The sequence below is a fragment of the Strongylocentrotus purpuratus genome, unplaced genomic scaffold (assembly GCF_000002235.5).
Source record: "Strongylocentrotus purpuratus isolate Spur 01 unplaced genomic scaffold, Spur_5.0 spur5_scaffold_17, whole genome shotgun sequence".
In the NCBI taxonomy this organism is placed as follows: Eukaryota; Metazoa; Echinodermata; class Echinoidea; order Camarodonta; family Strongylocentrotidae; genus Strongylocentrotus; species Strongylocentrotus purpuratus.
In genome coordinates this window covers 26,028,132-26,050,532 of record NW_022145602.1, presented here as the reverse complement: position 1 = coordinate 26,050,532, position 22,401 = coordinate 26,028,132, and the positions used below count along the sequence as shown (strand labels likewise).

At 39.4% G+C, this 22,401-nt stretch overlaps 1 protein-coding gene across 1 annotated transcript; it reads right to left on the bottom strand.

Annotated features, from left to right (window-relative positions):
* Positions 1–177: 177 nt before the first annotated feature.
* LOC589483 lies at positions 178–18,520 on the bottom strand. The gene is made up of 4 exons (XM_795466.5): positions 18,393–18,520; positions 12,543–13,328; positions 5,650–5,803; positions 178–2,883 (listed from the first exon to the last, which is right to left on the bottom strand). The coding sequence occupies exons 1-3, from the start codon at positions 18,397–18,399 to the stop codon at positions 5,676–5,678; spliced, it is 921 nt and encodes a 306-aa protein (XP_800559.3). The 5' UTR covers positions 18,400–18,520; the 3' UTR covers positions 178–2,883; positions 5,650–5,675.
* Positions 18,521–22,401: the final 3,881 nt, after the last annotated feature.

The following is a 22,401-nucleotide window of genomic DNA, read 5'->3' as shown; positions in this document are numbered from 1 at the left end:
AATCATGCACCATCGAAATGATTCATTATTTATATGACCGATGTTATTACTTTGGACCTATTGTTTATCATCACGACCATTATGACCATCAAACAAAGCTTAATCTTCAATAGTATCTAAAAAAAAAAAAATAACAAAAAATACCGCTGACCGTAATAAGAACGAGACAACAATATATAATTTCTATTTCATTTTATTTTAATATTTCTTTTTCGAACTTTAGATACATAGCATATGTACACATTCATGATAGCCATATATGAATGACAAAATGACTACATTTCTTGTATTAATCTAAATATTATTGAACCTTTCTATCATATACATATTTCTGACTGATAAACCTGATATTAAAACATATCTACACGTATGTTTTGTGGCGCATATTTATTCTATAGAAATTTGAAATTTGAAATAAACAGGGGACATTACTTTTCTGGGTTCCGATATTTCAGTTAAAGGGAAACATATTTACCTTGCTTTTCGAAATCTACATGAGGATATATAGGTATCCATCCAATTTGTTTCTTTTTTATCGAAGGGATAAACGCGAAAGACTTCTATCGAGAAAACAAACCCCTGTTTTGTTAACAAATCACAACTCACTAATCACACTATTGCAAAAAAAAAATTAAAATTCATTGAATAATTCACCAGAATGTTCAGAAAATGAATGCCTGCAATCTGCACCATGTGAAATTCATATAACTCTTCTTTTTGAGTCTCAAATATAAATATGTTTATGAGACAAAAGCTTTGACAGAAAGAAAAGCGAAATCAACATGTCCCTGCAGTTATGTAGTTCTCTGAATTCAAGTTAAAGACGCAATGCATATTGCACAGATGATCTTGGTATCACATTGCAATATACTCTGTACCAACAGGTCTTCCGTTTCTCATGAACGTTTGTTTTGCAGTCCAATCAATGCGTATTACCATACAGATTCTAGAAATAAACCCACTAGACAGACGAGATCATAATCACAATAAAATCTCATAAAACATCTGCAAGTTTATCAAATAATGGATTTGTGAGGGTTTTGTATCATATGGGTAATACAGAACGTGTGAACTTGGTAAAGCATCATCCAATTTGGGTGAATCTTCACCTACTTATTTGGGACATTAACATTTGGTCGCTTAGACATGTCGTGAATTATTCTTGTACTTGAAATAATCTCTAAAACATCTGGTGCTTCCACAAATTACCAGATAGTGGAGGAAAAGGAATCATTTGTCTTTAATGATAACAGGTTATATTGCTTTTAATTAGGCCTGCCGTTTCCCACGTATCTTCCTTCTATCTGTATTCCCACTTCCGGCTTATTGGAGTCAATACAATGGAATGTTAGGAAAACGTGAATTGCGATGTAAGTAAATAAATAAGATAAAATATAATATACACAACTTTGTATGACATCTGGCATATATACAATTAACCTTTAAAAAAGGTTTATAAGTGAATTCTGACATAGCAACAACTGTGTTAGGTAAGAACTTTAACCCAAACATTTACAGGAATAAACAGTACGTTTTTTTGTTGGTCTTAATTCCCTCGATTGGAAAGGTCTTTCTTGTATGAAAGTCATTCCATCTGTGATCAACGATCAGCTGAGGCAATGAAAACATGGGTTTTGCACGAAAGGCCACAAAGATTATTTTTCTCAAAAGGAAAATTATTGCGATTGCTTTTGTATAGAGAACTTCTTAAACCAGAAGTAAACGAGAAAGATGACTGTGACAACCATTATGATCACTTTAGACTCGAACTCTTCTCGAATTTGATATTGAAGAGCCAAGAAAGACTCAGCTTTGAGGATGAGTTGTTTAATAATTATAATTTCAAGATTCAAAGTGAGATGAAAACAAGAAATCGCAACGGAGGCAAGGGTAAGTGTGAGAGTGTAAGGATCTGCATCTTCGGTACAGAGTTTGGATTATTCCACAGGGGGGGGGGGGGGGGAGAAGAAAATAAAGTAAACTATCTAGAGTCAGAAGTTGAGCTAGAGCCTAGAAGGAACCAGAATTATTAAATTCCCAGTTCATCTTCTGCCTTTACTGCTGTACTGAGGGTTATTTTTCTGATTGGAGTATTTTCACAAGACTTCCCTGGGAATAATATCCAGGGTAGCCGAACAAGTTGTTTGTCAGGTTTTCGCTTTGACCCTTCGACCTCATAGGCCTCGAGATGGGCGTACGCGTCCAGATCACGTGACAACCATTTTGGCGGGCTCGAAAGCTAGTCTGCGCACACAAACCCTTGCCAAGTACAATGCTCATAACAGTGTATAAAACGTTCAGGCTGTAGCCATAGCTAATTAGCTATACTTAAACTGCTCCCTAAAATAACATAACTATTGTGAAGTTGGTTTAGGCTCCACTGAACTTGAGGCTTTTTCTTTATATTATCATAAACAGACCCAAAGCTCACAATTAGCGTCTGATTGGCAGACTAAATTAGGCAGGTAGTGGCTCCCACACACATAATACACATGAAGTATTGTACAATGGCAGGCTGCCAAAATCTTGCATTGTTATTCAGCTGTGCAGTTTGAAGTGTCTCTTTATCTGGCTTTAAGCCAGGCATTTTAGTCTTCGACTGGTAGTCTCTTCACCAGACCCTACCAAGTCGTAAATGTCCACAAGGTTGTCTAGAAGTTGCATCCCAACAGCTTTCAGAGACATGTTTCCTGATGAAGGCTTTCAATCGTCTGGGGGTACTGGTGCATCGGATGAGCAACTTCACGCGATACTGGTCTTGGTGGCACAACTGGTAGTAAAGGCTGATGGAGAAGACTAGTGAGAGCGATGGCGTAAACAAGCTGAAATTTATCGTGAACCGAACGTCGCTGACCCTGTTTAACTCGCACGTATCATGAATCTCTGCAGGTACGAAATAAAAATAGAGAAAGAGAAATTATGGAAAAACGTCAACAAGAGCTTCTGTGATCAAAGATTGTTTTGCATAGAAAATAGAAGACAAATCAACACTAAACTCACCCGCGTTTCAAACCGAACTTGCATCGGTTTATCAGTCTTTTGTGATCAAGATGCAAAATGTCTGTCATATCATATAATTATAGTCGGTACAACTGAAAAACGTTGACTGCAGTCAGTTTACTTCCGATCTCACATGGGCAATCAATGACTTCTTAGATTCCAAAATATACACAAATCCCTGCATTCAATTTACACCGAGAAAAAATACGGTGAAATTGTATTTCATATACATACTACGAGTTAACTAACCCTTCACCACTGCCTCTTACACAGGTATCAATTTTGACCTTACTGTCTGTTATATACCTGAATACTAGATAAAGTTTAAATTGTCTATCCTCTTCCTTAACGATACTGTTGACCGGTTCAAGGGGAAACTGATTAAACGATACGCTATTGGATCTGGGACCAGTTTCACAAAGCCTTTTTTCAATGACAAATAACAAAAATCAGTGACAAATCTGCTGATAACCAATCAGAAGCAAGGATTTCTGTAGCTTATAACAAAAACTGTCATTTGTCACTGATGACAAGTTTTGTGAAACACCCACCCGATTGGAAATAGATATGCGAACAATCAGTGTTATGCTGATATCTGAAAGGGTGGATTACCCTTTTATGCAATTAGGCATATTCGTCTTTGCAAAGTGTGGATGTTGGTCCTCCAATTTTCTTTCCATTTACAGGTTTTAGATTTTGCCACAACGGTTAAAGGTTTTCTTTGAGATGAAATCAATGGGGGTGCATGATTTGTAGTTTCTGTATGGTTCTCAACTTCTCAAAGTTTGTTCAACTTGAGCAACTTGAGCTGAACTAAAGCACAGCAACTGAGCCACAGGTTTTTGATTCCCACAAATTTCCATTTACCCGATACGTGCAATTGCAGAGGGCCGACCGGTAGCGTTCGTTAAAACTATATCAGCTACGTAACGTTGCACGGTTTTCTTCTCGCCCCATCGGTGTATTGAATCGCAATGAATCATATTTCGTGTCTTTATTCAGCCATTAAAATGTAACTCGATTGTAAGTTCTTAAGAGGAGCCCATCCAGAATTCAGTTCATTGAGGCACTTGTAACCGTTACATGATATGATGTACGCTAACGTAAACAAACATTGGATGGTGTATCAACTTTTGTTTACGAGTCCCTGGGAACAGCACGCTACTTTCGTCCGAAGGCGCAAAGCATGGTTAATCTGGAAGTCAATAACGAATGGAATTTTCCAGCTTTTCCGTGGAGTTATCGGCTTAAATCTGGCCACGAAAAGTGTTTAATATTGCTTTCTAATCCGCTTTGCATCCTTTTACGGTCAAGCATTGCCCCCTTTTTTTTCTTAGCAGCAAACAGCATCATAAAAAGACCCGCCGTTAGAAAAAAGGCCAATGGAGATTATCACAAGGGCTCTGTTTGACAAGTAGACACTAGTCCGTCTTTTGGTCCCGATTGAAAGGAAAAAAATAATCAAGCACTACTACCACTCAGTTTGAAAGCTATTGTTGGAAGACTGTATTTATCAGATTCAGAATAACAATAGGAATTCACCGTTGTTCGGTAGTTTCAAAGCTCTTTGACCGCATAGCGCCCTACAAAATGTAAACAGATTCACCAGCATAAGCTTTCAAAAAGAATCTGGATTTTCCTATTCTTAGCGCGATGAATAAAAGGCAATGATGGAGATTTGGGAACAAGAGTGCATTAAATCATGGGCCCACTAGGTCATGGTTAAATGATCATTCTAATTATCTAGATTAACCCGCCCATCCAACAGGCCTACATACATATGACCGTGTTATAAAGTAATAACATGGATTTACTGTAGGTCCATGGTATAAATATCACCAGTTATCTTGACTTTCTGCTTTATTGAAGTCATTATTTTACTCTTAGAATAACATTAATCAAAAAACTTGGTCGAGTTGGTTATTCGCGAACCTTGAGACACAACGTGCGATAATAATTTTCGTAAAAAATCATCGAAAGAGTGTATTGGAATATTAATTTGGGTTACTTCATGAATTCACTATAAAAAGGGCGATGAATCTCCTCTTAGTAGGCAAACAAACAACCCCCACAGTTACGAAAAAGAATGTCATCTTGGTGTTGCGAAATGTATTCCTAGCCCTTTATTACACTCGGATAAATTGCGCAATACATTGTTGCTGAGGAAAGGGACTTTATTTCTTTGATATTAGCAAATATTTCTTATCGGAAGCTAAAATATACCCTAATCCATTGTGCAGAAACCTCCACAATAAGTACGTTCTCCTCTGTATGCTCTTCTATTGGTGCTAGTTACTGAGAAAACTCTAAAAATATACCCCTACAAAAATATATAAAAAATTGTAATTTGGTGAACGGAAACCAGCCAGCCAATTAGCTGCGTGCAGCAAGTGCCTGTCTACTTTCTCTCACACATCTGCATTACAAATGTCTTTTTCTGGTGATATCATAGTTAATTAACTCTAAAAATATGCTCTTAATTAAAATATGTATTGTTAATAACCAAATACCTTTCCCAGCAAAAGCACCGGGAACCGTTTGTTCCAGGAATCTGACTCACAGAACAGCTGGGGGTAAACGTCAATCGACGAAACTGGTTGCCATATATTTTTTAAAGCTATATTATTCAAATAAAACTGGGATACGTACCATTTGAAGTGGACAGCTTGGCGTTGCTATGATGACGTTGCTACTGCTGCTGGGGCGGATCGTGGTCTATCCAGATGGTCTGGGAGTGGCTTTGCCCGCTTTGCACTCGAGTCCTCGGATAAACTTCTCCGTCTTTTCCTTTGGTTGAAGAAGTCTGTATTTGGGAGGAGAGACGACGAAATATATTAGTGTGAAAAGGTGAAAGGAAACCAAGCATGAAAGTACACAACTACCACGTGTCATAACTACCTTCATGCGCTGTACTACAAGTATATGCAACCATACGTAACTGACAAACGTGAGCATAAACATTTGCAGAAATTATAGAATTAATTATAGAATTAATTAGATAAACAAGGCGTCCACCAAACAAACCAAACCAATACAAATTTACTTTCTTGCAATCCTACTAAACATTTTCCTATTATAAACATGTACATGGATTTCCTTATTGGACACTTTGACGGGTCACACGTATTTGTTATGTTGTTTACGGGATTTCTAAAGGAAAACGCTTGTCATGACTGTCATGACGGGTTTGACAGACAGGACGTACAGACTGCAACATATGGGACGAATAGAGTGAGTTCTGCGACACACTGCATGATATCATGAGGTGCATGAGGTGAGAAGGTGAGAGCTTTGACAGAAAACATCCCGACAGCGACGAGTCGCATTTGACAGTTTATCGATAAATCTCACACCTAATGACCTATATGCAGTCTGAATGAGACATGAAAGAGGGTACATTTATTGACCAACCCCCGGCGCTGAAAGAAAGAAGCCGAACTTTGGCGAGATCTGATTCTATTAACCGATCATCACGTGCTTGGGACTAGTCAATGGGATGCGAATAGCCAAAGTTTGGATGCTCCCATCTGCGGTCAATCCCAAATGCAAATTTTCCGTCTACACGTGTGGAGAACGTGTCAATTCATCATGACTGCTGTTCAAGTGTTCACACATGTACATACTTCGCTCGACAATTCTTTGAGCAAAACATACAGGGAACGTTCCGCCTAAAACCATACTTATTGTAGAGATTTAAATCCCACTGTATAACGTGTAGCTACTTGCTCCCTCTATAAAGAAAACAATGCCAAATCAGTGACGATTGGTCATGATCCTCTTTTTCTTATGTTAATTGAGAGCTGAGTTGATGAGATAGCCACCTGTCAGTGACCACCCTGGGTGGTCTAATCCCTCCTAGCCAAACTAGTACAGACGGCCTTTAAGACAAGCAACCCCTGATTGAGGTTCCTTCATTAATGTGGGCCTACTCAGCAATGTAATGCGGTGTGGAAGGGCATTCGCATGTGCCCCTGTCAAAATCTGGCTTCGTTTATCATATCTCAGGTCTTTTTGTATTGCTCTATAGTGCTCTACCGAAGAATTGGAAGGGTAAAACAAAAATCATATCGACGAGCCATGGATGCGTCACAGATTTACAATGGTTGAAACTTGAAAGGGCTCTAACCTAGGAGGAAGTCATTTAAACAATGGCTTTACAGAGAACAATAGAAAGCTCAATGATTGAAAGGGACAAACGGTGGCAATCATTTCCGTCTGTTGGAACAGTTAGACTTTGAAGCCCAGTAACTCTTTTAAATAGTGAGCATCAACACAGGAAGTAACCGAGAACATGAAAAAGGAAGAGATAGGTGCAATGAGCAGAATCCTTGTAGGCCTACACGTAATGGGTATTTTGAAATCAGAAATACCCCTCCCCTTAGAAAAAGTCCTCATCGTATTCAGGGCGATAAGATAGCTAACTGCTTCGTGAATACAAAGCGTAAACTTTCTCGCAGAAAGTGCGTCCTTTCGATACTTGGACAGCGGCCAGATTGGATTCTTCTAACCCCACGCTCACCCAGGGATCAAAACAACGACTTAATTAACCATGCACGACAAAACAATCGATTTCTATTCTCGTGGAGCTTATGAAAACAAACCAAGTGTGATACCGGTTGGAAATCCCACCATTTACTAAACAATCCCAGTGACGTTGCAGATATTGATTGTTAATTGGAGGTCAAAAGCAATGCTATTGGTTTCTGTTTGTTGCGATTCACACTGAAGGTCGGTCTTTTTTTTTTCTTCCTTAAAAGTTTATACTGAAATGCTAAAGGTCGGAAATGTATGTCTATATCATTCAAGAAACAAGATATCGAAGTATTTACAAACAAGGGTGAAAGCATAGGGGCTTCCATCATCATTTATTCATTACCATAGAATAATGATGTACACGTAATATAGACCTACATAAAAGGATGAGTTTGCGAATCAGAGAGCAGAGGACAAAACTCAGGCAAACGAAACCTCTTTCTAGTCTCTGGTGCTAGTGCACCCAAATCTCGTTATGAAATAAATCACAGGACAAAGATGGAAAAGACAAAAGGCATTGTATTTAGACAACTGCACGAGCTGGGCAGGGGCCATCAACACCACGCGTTAGACAGACACACACGACCATGCACCCCAGGCCCAGTTCTCAAAACTTTCCCACAGATTTCAGCGTCCCCTTTGTCTTGGCTATCTGGTACGGGCTTTTGTTGCCCTGGAGATAAATGAAGTGATTTTTCCAACACGGACTAGCACAACAGGTCATCAGCGGATTCTTTCCCAGCGCTCGTCCACTGGTCGACCATAGAGGCACTTGTCGCCGTTCGTGCGAATATTCTTTGCATGACAAAGGCCTTCGAGGTATGAACGCCTCTGCAGCGCTCGAGGTCCATGGTCGGATGCCCTTTCTTGTATCTGCACGACTGGTCACCAATGTCATCTCATACAAGAGGAAAATAAAGCAAACAACAAAGCCGGTTCTTGTGATTATTTGGACAACTGTAGCCCACGCGAGGTCCTTCATCGGAGTCCTTCGCCGTGGTCGTCCCAATGTCCACCACTTTGTGTCGATTCACGATCAATAGAATACAAAATAAACACCTTTTTTCTTTTTCGCTTGTGACCATTGCTTCCTTGGCCGGTGCATTGTGACACAGTGAACATTTGAAAAGCAAGCCGATTCTCAATCTGGATTGTGATTTGTATTCCTGCTAAACTAGTGGCCTTGATATTGTATTCCTTTGGAAAAGTGTACAAGGTGATCTGGTGATGTATTCTATACTTCTAGAGTGTAAATTTATGGTTTAAAATTAGAGGCATAATACAGTAAGTTCAGTAACCTTTCACGACAAATGCACTCCTGCGATCAGTATTTAATTATTTATATAGGATATATTTATACCTTTATGATGCCTTATTCCCGTACATTATAAGGTCTGGTTTCCGTGGTAAGTCGAACATTTCTTTCCACAATAATTCCGCTTATTATTAGGGTAAATGTACTTTGCCAAACTAGGCAATATTAGCAACAGTTTAGTCGTAACTAGGCAACCGTGTGCAAACACAAGTTCACGTCAATCACATGAACTGAGACCGAGAGTGTAGTATTTCGCTCAAAATATGTTTGCTTACTCGAAGTTACTCGACCTAAACGTATTTATGGCGTCGTCCCAAAACAGGAGCTCCAATCTCGAGATCAAAGGTCATGATAAAATAAGTGAGTAAAATACAAAAACAAAATGCTCTGGAAGTGTGTGGATGGGCGTGGATTATGAAAGGCGACGCGTTACACCACGTGTCATCTCACGAAGCTTGATATTACATGAACGTTGTCCCCAGTTCGACTGTCAACAGTCTGCCTTAATTGTGTAAAACGGATTCTAAATAATGTAGCAAAAAATGGGCACAAATAAAACTTGAACGCCCGGCTCCAAAGTCCGACTCCGAACCAGGAGTATTTTTTAATATTTTTTAAAAAACAAATTCGTTCAAATAATAATAAACCTTTGATGTTCTCATTTTTTAGAGTTCCAAGAATGGCTGTCGATCCAATATTGACTAGAAATACATGTAGTTCTAGTTCTATTGGTCTCCTCTTTTGTTTTATTTCATGCTTTTCAATTTTAGTTTCGGATAACATGATAATTTTACTCCTGAAAGCAAAATAAAAAAAGGATATTGAAACCTACAATAACGCAAGAACTCCTCCGAAGGGTGACTAATACAATTATATTTCATTTTTCATCATAACATGATAACGGGCAGTACGGCATTAAAGCCCCACTGTCCTACTTGTAGCTACTTGCTCCCTCTTTATAGAAAACTTCCCCCAATCGGTGCCTGTTGGTCCCCCATGATCCTCTTTTTCTTATGTTTAATAGTTGAGAGCCGAGTTGATGAGATAGCCACCTGTCAGTGACCTGACTGGGTGGTCTAATCCCTTCTGGCCCAGTAGTATTGACGGTCTTTAAATCATCAAATACTATGTGCGGAAAAAACCCACCGCTATAATGCAAACAGTATCAGTTTCAGAACTACCAATGTAATCGGTGACCTACTTTCATGCACATTTTCGTACCATAGAGAAGACAACAACACACTTAAAACCTCCAGGGCTTTCGTCGGTTACCAGTTCATTTTCAAGCGGTTTCCCAGGTCAGTGTAAACTACTATGACAAAACAGGTACGACGCGTTGTGAACATTAACGGCTCAAGTTACACTGACCTTGCAATGGCTAACCTAAAGGCTAAATCAGGCTTACGTTTATTGTATCTGAAACATTAAAGGCTTACATTTGTTGTGTAAATAAATTGCACAAGAGCCTACACGCATTTAGCAATACATGTGCGACGATGGAGAATATCTTTCAAATTATCTCTCTTCATGTTCTTGGAAATTTGGGGAATATTTAATTCATGTAAACACCTGGAATACCAAGACTATGCATTTCAGCTTGTGGTTTTGTATAATGTAAACTCCTGGATTTCAAAGACTACGCTTATGTGAACGCTGTGCTAAGCCATAAAAGCCAACTGGACACGTATTGTTTTTCGGTCGAGGCGTGCGACTCCGTGATTGACAGGTCGCGCACGGGGACCCCGACGCTTTTCGGCTCGCTGTACCTCTGTCTCTACCTGTGCGCTAGAGATGAGGGTCTATTGTTTAGCGTTACACGGTCCTAACACGGCAACTAGACCGCTCAACAATAACAGAGGGATGAAAAACTGGTAAGAGGTGTAGCGACAACTGATCGATAAAGTCGTCACTCGCCCAACCCTCTGTAATTATAGAACACAGGTAATACAGCATAACAGTAGAAGCAGCGACTTCAACTCGTGATAACTATTTCAAGTACTTACTTATGTGTTCTAAAATAAACATCCGATATATACTCGAATACAGTAGGCCTAAACCCCATTCGTCTTGTTGCGCATGCGCTAAATTCTATAAGAGTCACGCAGGTGTAAAAAATAACAAGGAAATTACATAATCTGACTAGTATTTTGTGCTGACGAGTTCTCGCTTCCCGATTTTCAAATTCACACGAAATCGGATTTCTCAGGTTTGAGTAATCTTTACAATAAGGAAGTCTCATATTATTCGAAGAACAACGACCCTACAATAAATAACAGAAGAGGAAATGCAACTATACACTTCATGGAAATCCCCGTGATAATTAAACACTCATTAACGATGAATGCACCAACAATAACGGCAAGCAAAATAGGTACGTATGTGTGTGTGCCAACTTCAGCCCAGGGATGTTGTTCATTAGCAAAGATGTTCTTTGAAACCATGAATGCGTCATAGGATACAAGATAAAGTGGACAGGGACGTGTCATTTCCCTGTTCTAAGTCAAGCCATGTCAGAGACGTGGGAAATCCGCCTTTAAGCTTAAGAAAGAGCTTCCTGCAAGGTGAGAATCCCGGTACTAATCGGAGAACTATAGAAGAAGGAGGAAGTACGGACAAGACTAACGAAAAGACTTACAGAAAAGCCATCCCATTTATCAAGGGGATTTGTAAACCAAGAAGCTAACTGTCAACCGAAGGAATAGAAGTTTACTTACTCTTTCGAGTATGTTATGTCGCTTCGAATAGCATTTTGGGTACAGCTACATCAAAATACTAATTTCAACAACGCACCGGGAATCGTGTAAAATATATTTAAAATTTGGTAATGAAATTGTATAAATCACTGCCAGAATGTCGGTATTCAATAAGTCTATCTCAATGAATGTGGGTAAAATAAAATGACCTTTCATATTCGGACTATTTCTAGACCACAAGCCATTGCACTGTTGGCCAAAGACGAAGAGGAAGGGTAGTATGTACATGTATACTTGATTGAAAATTAATTCAGATATTGGCTCATCAAAATGTTATAGGAGAGGTATTTCGTCATCGATACAATTATTACAACAGAACGTTCCGAATCCTGAGCAGGTAACCAATAACCATTGATATGTATACCAGGATATTTCACAGTATCTTCATGACAAGTCAAAACAAGTATAGTGTTTACACAATACCGCAATCAAGGGTATGATATTATAAAAATGACGCATGGATAGAGAATCGGCAGCGAGTCTGAACACGTTTTTGACTATTTTTCTTCCTCTCCTGTCAATGTTTTTTCTTTCTTGCCGCTGCTCGTTCAGACGTGACTCGACTTGTTTACTACAAGAGAGCAAGATCTTTAACCTTCGGTGCTAGTGTATGTGTGCGCGTGCATGCATCCCTATGAGGAGAAGAAATAAAAGGCGTTGCCCTAAAACTGAGCATCTTGGCACTTTTGGGCAAATAAATCTGCAAACGCAACCCCTCACGCAAATGAAAGTAAAACAGAGACGAAGTGTGTAGCATGGAAGAAGATAGCTGCCTTGTGCAAAATCAATGCAGTCATCGAAGAGAAGACCACATGAAAATGAAATGGATGCAATGTAGAAGAAAAAAGTAGTGGATGACAGAAAGAGAGAGAGAGAGAGTAGGGGGAATATAGCACGGGGAAAGAAGGTAAGGGCAATTTGAACATCATTATTATACATACCATGTATATGTGATTGCGTTATGCTGGCCTTTGATGTTGACGGTCGAGATGATATTCCATTATTACTGGTCTCAACACTATTGCATCCTTGGTTAATATCCTCAGAGGTTAATTCCTCGCGATGGACGGACGGTTTACATGTAGAAACAGCAACAGATGCTGTTTCGGTTTCAGACCTAGCACTAGCAGACACCCGACTGCCATGCACCTGCCCAGCCGCTAAGGTCCCGTTATCAGCTGAGCGATGATGTTCCGCAGATTCACTTGTTCTTGCCGACATGATAATCCTCCGTACGCGGTGATTTCTTCGAGAAGGGCTCCTGAGGCACGATTCCCTGTAGAATGCTGGTACCCTTTCCTCGGACTCGGCTTCCCAATTCAATCGGCCGTTCGGAAGAGGTTGACCCGCTCCAAAGTCGAATCCCCATCTCTGAATCTGCCTTTGACGATGTTCCTGAAGGTAGTTATCCGATGTCTCCTCACTGGCAGCATCCTCTTCGCGATCGTTCTGGTTTGAAGATGGCTCGAAAACAAGCTTGCGGCAAGCCTTCGATTTGGGCATGCTTAAACCGGTCAGAATTTTCCTTCGTGGGGCGAGTACTAGTCGCTCTACCTCCACAGCAGACATATTACTTGAAGCTTGGAGAGAGAACGGTTTGCAAACAGGTACTATGTTGATGCGATGTAGGGAAGAAGACGTTTCAGATATCCGCAGTGCTAGCTTCGCTCCCTGCCTGCCGCTGTGCTCAACAGTCCCGATCGTAGTGAATCCTTCAGAGCGAAAACCTAAACACATATCAGAGAGAGAGAAGAATCGGTTTACTATGTTATGTTTATCATCAGCCGGGCTGTGCGTGCCTTTACGAACACAGCGGAACATCGCATTCTGATTGGTCGTTCGACGCTGACTGGGGGCGGGGCTTATTCTCCGGGAGCGTACCTCGGGAACATACGGCGTTAGCACTGGTACGGTTCGCACAGGCAACAATAGAAATTAATATGCATGAGAGAGAGAGAGAGAGAGAGAGAGAGCTGCGTTTACAACTGAAAAACAGCTGGAGCAGCGTAGTAAAACTACACATTACGGGGGCGTAGAGGGAAAACAGCAATGACATCTGGCTCGGAACTGGGACTGTCAATCAAACGGATGAGCGATAAAAAATAGAACCGAAGGTTACTCACGACCTGGTCTAGGGGAGGGGAGAGCCTTGGGAGTGAAACGGTTAGTCTTTGATAGCCAGACTTGGTCTGAAATGAATGAAGAAGTGGAACTACATCATAAGACTTTACATCGTCAAAGTTGAAAAAAGGGAAACAAAAACATGGAAAAAATGCTACATTGGAAAGGCCCTTTTTCTTTTCTGAAGGAAAATTAAGAATGGGGGAGTCGCAAAATGGAATTAAAAATTACAACATATTGAAGGTTTTTGTAAATACAAGGCAAGTCAAATGGATTTCTACAAGGGATTTCCCCCTTCTACATTGAGCCTTCGCGACCCTTTCCGAACCAGCAGCCATAAAGTAAAAAATATACCAGTACAACACGAGAGCAGAGAGTTGATGATCTGTAGTCATAAGAGGAAATCTGGCAAACCTGCACAGTAAAGAATTTCACATGACATTTGATTGTGGGGCGCATTATTTTTGCATTTTCAGTAAGCATATTGCATGTTCTTAAAAGAGTTCTTAACAAAAATTACATGAATTACGCATTGAATCACTCATTGCTATTTATGAAGAAAAGTACCACAATACAACAGTAACAGCACGAACGTACAGGGTCACGTCAGCCTAGCGAGAATCCGCTCTCCGATGGTGAACGTCAAATTGTGCCGAACTGTGCGACAATTTCTCCGCGAGTGCGCTCCCAGCGTGCGGCCACTGTTGAGATATTCTGTGCATGGATTAGCTCCTTGGGCAGATGTACCAAACTGTAAAACCCATCGAAATTCGAGGCGGCTGCTGAATACGTGTTCATGATAGTTAGGTAATCAATTAATCATTATTCATCAATGCACTGGCGGTACAGTTTATGATACACATGTGGAAGTATTCCTTCCGTGAGCGGAAACAAAAGTAATTCATGAAGCACCTACACCTATGGCAGTGATATTCTTATCTAGAATGAACGAAGTGGGACGTCTCCATGTCGGGCTCCATGTGTAAAAGATAGATCTGTGGATGTTTGAGGGTCATAACTTTTGTATAACTTCTGTCTCCGAAGTGGCTTATTCATGAATGGAACCTTGTTCCTTGGGACTAATGGAATTACCTTGTTGCTTTGTTCAATTTACATATGGTATCATGGTTAAAAGTCGGTGAAAAGAAAAGACGCCTGACAAACAACATTACCTGTTTCTAATGTGAATGCTTTTCAAGGTTCTAATGTAATGCATATTGTTTAGGATGATTATTTAAATCAATGTGTCGGCTTCTTTAGATATCCATTCAATTCAAATCAATTCCGAATCATCATTAAGAATCACAAATGTGCGAAGATATTTCATGTATAATTATTATTATAGTAGTTGATCATAATAATGATCCTCCACGACCCATATTCATAGAATCTTACTAAGCTAGTAAGATTTGTACAAATAAATAATGAGCCCAGTGGCCCTGTCTTATAAACGGTGGCGATTAAGAGATAGGATACTGTTATCTTGCGATTGATTGGAGGACTTGCGATTGACTAGGATCAATCGCAACTCTTTATAAGACGAGGGCTCAAATCTACAAATTCTTCGCAAATGTTTCATGGCAGGCAAGGAACAGGGCCCTTCGCCTTGCTTCATTCTGATACCATCTTTCAAGAATTGTACAACTCTTCGATGTGTGTTAGGTCCATGGTTTTCACCAAAGATTCCATTTCTTCATCTTTGTTCAGACGTTGCCCATACCTTGTATTTCACACCCATCCTTCAGAGATTCAACCATATTCTTCGGTTATAGTGATGCTTCATAAAATTATATAGCAGGCAAGGAACAGGGCCACTCGCCTTGCTTCATTCTGATATCATTTTTCAGGAATTATACATCTGTTCGACTTCTGTTAGGTCCATGGTTCTCGCCAGAGATTCCATTTCTTGAAGTTATCCATTATTTTACCTTGTAGTTCACACTCTGCCTTCAGATATTCAACCATATTTCCCCGGGTAACGATGCTTGTGATTTAGCAGATACACCCAAACTGTCTTTCATTAGGGACTTTTAGATTATTTTGCACGCCGACATAGTGGACTGGTACGTGTCACGTCCTTTTAAGGCACTGTGATGTCATTTTAAAGCATTGCTAGCGAAGGACGTCACACGTAGCAGTCCACTATGTCGACGTGCAAATCTGAAAGTCCCCATATCTACCATAATCGATAACGTGAAAGCAACAAGTTCGACGAATAATCACCACAAGATGGCGCTACACCACTTCTGACAATGATGGCCAGCGGCTCAGTTTTCAATCGCACTTTCAGGTCCCTGGATGTCAAGGGTCAGGCCGATTGAAGAGTTTGGCCTACAGCTTGATGTGCAAGACGTATCTATTCACTATTGCACTCTTTTGTTTATTGAATGGAATTGAGGCCTAGAATGATTTGCGTCGTAAATTATGAGAATGTATTTTATCGCAGACCTACTAGGTCCAAGATTTGATTAACGATTTCATGTCAACCTTACAAGGGGAAGCTTCCTGGTGAATCGAATGTGTTTCAGATCTTAGTGAACAACAGACGTTTACTGACGTATCAAACTCATGGCTAATTCATTCCTAGGGACCTAGTGGTGAGTTATTCAATCAACCTATTAATAATGAATGAAATATAAGTATAACACTTGGAATCCACGTCTACACACATTGCTTGTTGTTATGTCAGGCAAGCCTCGGGCAATATGTCAAGTTGTCAAGAACAACCTATAGCTACGTTAAAAACTAAAATGTACGCATAAAATTGAATGTCTTAGTAAATCTGTCTATTCCAAAAGTGTCTCGGGGTTCCCAAGCTCCGAGTCTGAGTCCCAGCATCAAACCATGCATCAGCCGTCCCAGGTCAGGCGATGTACTGCCCTGGGAATGCGCCAGCATCATGGCAAGGTAGAGGACCAGACACGTCCCTGGTAAAATCCAGGAGATTCAAGGCGGACCTGGTAACTCCTTGGTAAAACATGCCGGAGCAAGGGATGGATCAGACAAGAAAGGGTGATAAACAGGGCGTCGATCTACTATCGGCGGGAAATTTTGTTCTCATTCACAAATCACAATCCATTATTCCACAGAATAGACAGGGTTACTTCCACATTCAATGTCTGCGCATACTTTTTAAACAAACTTTGTTCTTGATAACCCGAATGCTTGCCAAAGGCTAGCCCGAAATAACAAGTAATGTATGCATACTGGTATGTAGTCAAGTATTGTAGATCATTCATTAATAACAGGTTAATAGAACAAACATCAATCTATTTTAATGTAAGTGCATTATAGTAAACGGGGGCCTGTTTCTCGAAACCGTCAAAAGTCTAAGTTCGTAGACATCCCATAGACACGCGTGTTAATCACACGTTTCGATGGTTTGTCCAAGAAGACTTATTATTACGGTTTCGAGAAACGGAACCCGGGTCCATTGACTGGGCTTATTGATGGGCCCTCTGCTGAGCAGCGTCTGCGAAGATGAAGTGGGCCATTTAAATCATTCTCTTCTTTAATATATTTACTCTTCCATACGTGAACAAATTCATCATGTCGAAATGAAACACAACATGTAGGTGTTGTATAGGACAGGGCAATGCACCGGGCAACACTTATAATGAATTACATTGTACATTCTGCCAGCAATTATTATATTCGGGATTATAATAAACTAAAATGGAAGGCATGGTGACAGTCGATTCAACATCGTCCAACAAGCTGAAATTAAATGGCGTAATATTCAATTATGCACTTGGGAGAGGGCCTCAGCAATCTTTAATTTACACAAACATGATCATAATAAAATAAAACTTCAATAAGCTGCATTACAGTTAAACATTTTCATTTCAACAGTTGTTAACATTTTCAAAGGAAGCTCCCATCACTCACGTTGAAATAGAATGACAATTTATACACGGTCGAGAGTTTAAAACTCATTCCGAAGTGTTGATATAAATACATCATTTGAGCTACCGAATCCGATTCACTTTAGGCCCTGAACGATCTTGATTTCTTCCCATTATTATTTCTTACATTATTAAAGCAGGTCTGCCTTTATTCATTCTGATTTAATAATTACATCAGATTTAGACATTATAATGATACTGAACTTCTAAAACAATTAAATCATTGCAAAAATACTGTTTAAATGTCATGAAGTTGGACACGTGTTATCACTCAAATTCACTGATAAACCCTGTTGGTGGGCTATTCTAAACTTAAGCTGAGAATTTATCAAAATTAATCCAGTTTACAAACGGTTTAACTGGTCTTATTTAACTAACAATCAACATAGTCAAGCAACGTTTGTATCTATAAAAGAAAACAAAATCCAGTGACATTTATATTATAATTAGCCGAACACTTAAGTAATTTCTTGGTAAATAATATCATATCACATTCACCTCCAGTTAAAACTTCATTTTGGAAAATTGAGGAGTATAACGAACCAATAAAAAACAGACCACATTCTTCAAAATATATAGCACTATATACTACCAGCATAATCAGTACCACGAGGCACGCGGACGCTGAGTTTTGGCGCGCCGCTGGGCGAGGCGAAACAAACACTGCAAGCTGGCCAAACTGCACGTGGTTATCTTGACACTTACATTTTAGCTAATTGCTGTGGTAATTAGAAATAACGAAAACATGACAGCGAGTAAACTTACCTCCCATTATCCAAGTGAACAATGTTGAAGGAATATGAAGTTAATCCGATTGAAATTGAAGGAAATATTCCGTTATTTTGTTACCCAACATATACAGCAGACTACCCAAGCTCAGGCGATTGGCATTCGTTTGGTAATCGTTGAGTGCAATGAATGTGAGTCACGCCCACACAATACTACGATGTTTGTACTCTGTACCCACGTGTTGCGATTCGCATTTGGCGGGAGATCGCTACTACGAGCCCACGTGCAAAAATATAACAATGCTATGAATGCAGAGCTCAGCGATCGTGTGACAGAAAATACTACGTTTCGCTGGTGTTCGCGATTAGGCGTTCTTATTCACATGAGCGTAATGAGAATCCAGCAACGCACCAGCTAAATATGATCTTGTTTTTGGTGTAATTATGGTTCGGTTTGCTGTGTAGGCAAAGTTCACGTTTTATAAGAACGTGTACGTTATTGAAATATTGCTGATTCGGCAGCTTCAATGCATTTATAAATGTCGATGAGTCATCATCACGAAAATAGGCCTAGTCCTAATTTTTGTTTGGATAGGCATAGATCTATAACGATAAAGCAGATCAAAATGTGATCAAATGCAATAATAATTAGTTTGAAATTGGTCCCACTTTTGCATGCCTCGTTATATTATAAAAATGATTGGCCTAGCATTTGCCTATTACAGTATTTGTGCCCGTCTTCTATTCATTTGATTTGATTTGATTTGATTTATTCATTCAATTATCTACTTAACATGATTATGATAATACACACAAACCATAAACAAGAAATCATGTGCAGACAACAAGACATTTCCAGTTTATACAAAATTAAATGTATAGTATGGACAAGATGTGTTGTATCTCAGTTTTAGACTTGGGCCTGACATTGAATTAAAGGACAACATACTATCATACTAAGACATCATTTTGTAAACACATTTTTTTTTTCTGGACTCAATTTTAAACAGTTTTTCTCTACAAGATGTATATTTAAATGAATTAGAACGGACAGCCAGGCTCTCACCCACACTCCCTTTCTATTCGAAATTTAATGGCTACGTGCAATACAAAGTTTGGGGGGATTCTGAAAATTGGCTGGATTTTTTACAATCTTGATATATTTGGGTGCCCCTGTGAATGTATTATAAGCACTAGAACATTTAGCCCCCAAAACACTTCTGCTTTCGAGAAATTGAATAATCAAGAATTTACCGGTGCTCCCTTCAAATAACGCCTAAGTTCAGTTCAGTCTTACTTTATTCTCAATAAAAACTATAGGCCTACATAATAATATATTTATAATCAAGAAAAAAAAAATCAGCAATTTTACACAAAACAAACATTGAGAATGAGGGGTCGACAAAAGCAAATAGCCTTATAGTACGCTGACCTTTTAAATTAACAATACATTGATAACCATATATAAAAACGAAACCCCATAACAAAACAAACGCACATCAGAAACGTCGGAGGGCCCGCAATGACCGTCTCGTCTTTTTTTTTTTTTTTGGGGGGGGGGGGGGGGGGGGGCCTTCCTAACTGTTTCGTGATCTAGTGTTGTGACCAGGCCTGGTTGTGACTGGTCTCCACATGAGAAAACACCGTGACCACACTCTTGTTTAACATTGTTCTGGTTGAGTAGGCCTAAATTGATTGTTCTGTTATTCAGGTCTGCTTTAGATCTAATCTGGCATCAAAGCCGAAAGAATAGGCCATTTTCTGTATAACCAAAATTATGGATATGCCTTTGTGAATTATGGTATTTAAACAGTCAGAATGCGCATTGCATACGTTACGTGTTCTTAAGTAGGACCAGCCTAGCCATAATGTTTGTCCCACCTAGTAACAACTATATTGCAATTCACATTCTGACTATATACAGTCATTCATAACAGGTGAGTGCAATATTTTGTAACGAGACACTTAAAGATTTGTGCATTAAACTTGATTATATTTCGAAAATGTTCTATTTTCTCCTGATACAAGGGCGTCAAAATAGTCTTCTTTTGTCATCACTAGTTAGAACTGTTGTGTTTAGAGACTTTGTGAACAATGGCTTCTTTTGACAACTACAAAATTTGCCAGAGGCTTGCCTCACATAGCTAAAACTAGTGTATACGCAAAGTTAGATTCAATCCCTAGAGATGTCATGTTCCATCAGGTTAATGAAATGGCTGGTTATCAGGGGTTAGGCGAGAAACATGCAAAAATATGCCATTTTCGTATATGTAACCAAATTTAAAGCATAAGTGCAAATCATTGCATTCACCGTTTAAAAATAGCTGTATTTCAATAGTCATAATGCCAACTGCATATATGATATGTATTATGTTGTTAGGTATGGCTATCCATAATGTTTTTTCCTACCTATTATCAAAATAATACTTTATGCAATTGGCTCAAATAACTGCGTAATACCACTGGGCTTCCATGGTGATACGCGGGTCACAAGGCGTCAAGGTGTTGCTGCATTTTGGTATCGATTCCTTTTCATAATGTGACATTGCACGTTGTGTGTATTATTTTTCTTTTCAGAATAGAATAAAATGAGTGACGTGGAAAGGAGCATACTTCCCTATTTTTGGAAAACCAAATAGAACCACACAAACAGTGCACATCTTGTTCATCGCAATTACGTCTGTTGTATTAGACTATACTGTACTACAACTTGTTGACAAACTCTCGTCTGAAGGGTTTGTTTTGTCGCTCTGAGAACACCCCCCCCCCCCCCCACTCTCCAAATAGACTATTTAGGATGAAGGGAAAAACCAAAGTCATTGGAAATACCCATTGTAAAATATCTTCGCGTTGGTTTAGATTATTATAATTATGTCATTCACTGGGTATTCTTGATGTCGAAATAGCCCAGGGTACAATGGTATTTGGTTGGTTAAACAGGGTTAACGAGTTATTGAGGGCCCCATACCTGGGCGAATTAGGACAAAAGGGGTGCCATTTTCTTCTCTTTTCACCAGTGGACCGTTATGTTACGCTTGTCAACGAAATTATGAGGAGATGGCTTCCGAATAAAAACAAGTTTTGACGGGATGTCATGCTATTCGTGGGCGGTGGAAATGTTTTTTCTTTTGTATTCATTGCACGGTTTTTCTTCCTTGTTTTCCCTCTTTCTCTCTCTCTCTCTCTCTCTCTCTCTCTCTTTTCCGAAAAAAGGGTCCACGCTCAAGTATGAGTTTTGGTGAATGGACCAATGGAATGAAATCCAAGATCCAAGATCAGCAATTGGGGGTGGTACTATTGGCAGTGGGCGTGTCATCATGTCATCATCTTTTTTTTAAAGTCCTCCCCCCCCCTCCTCCCCTCCCTTCCCCACTCCTCTTTCCTTCTCTCCTCTCTCTCTCTTTCTCTCTCTCTCTTTCTTTCTTTAGTTCACTATAATGATCGTCAGCTAACTGTTTCACTTTATCCAAACATTATAAAAACCTTTTATGAATTGATAGGCAAATATAATACACAAATATCTCACAAAATGTAGTTTCATTTATAACTAAAAATTGCCAGTCAATGCAGGCATTCCAGAACGAACGTTTGCTAGCCGAACAGTTGTATCCAATAATAACCAAAATTAATGACCCCTTTGACCGATTCTAAACCAAAACTTGCGGTTCGCCACTATTTTACCATCTGAATTAAGTTGTCTATATCTTTGTGCAGCGGTGATTAATAACTGAAGTTTGGGAACAAATGCATGGCGTTTGCAACTGTATTTGAACTCTAACACTGCTGACAGTTATGTGAACTTTTATTCAGTGCCCCTGAATCATGCATTATTATGCAAGCGTATTGGAAGGGGGAAGGGGGCAATTTGCCCTTTTTGATGTATGATTCCTGGACAAATAACTAATTCTTTTATAACGATAGTTTAGGATAGGGAATATTTGTAAGTCAATACATAAAACACCCAAATAAAGCTGTTTCTTCCTAAAAAATAATGTTCTTTTTGGACGCCCCCCCCCCTGAACTGTATGGATCCCAGTAAACTAATG

What these genes read in the sequence shown, in the direction of transcription:
- LOC589483 (XM_795466.5), bottom strand. An exon ending in AACGCAATCACATATACATG is followed by an intron (nt 5,804 to 12,542) that starts GTATGTATAATA and finishes TCCCAAATACAG; the next exon opens with ACTTCTTCAACCAAAGGAAA.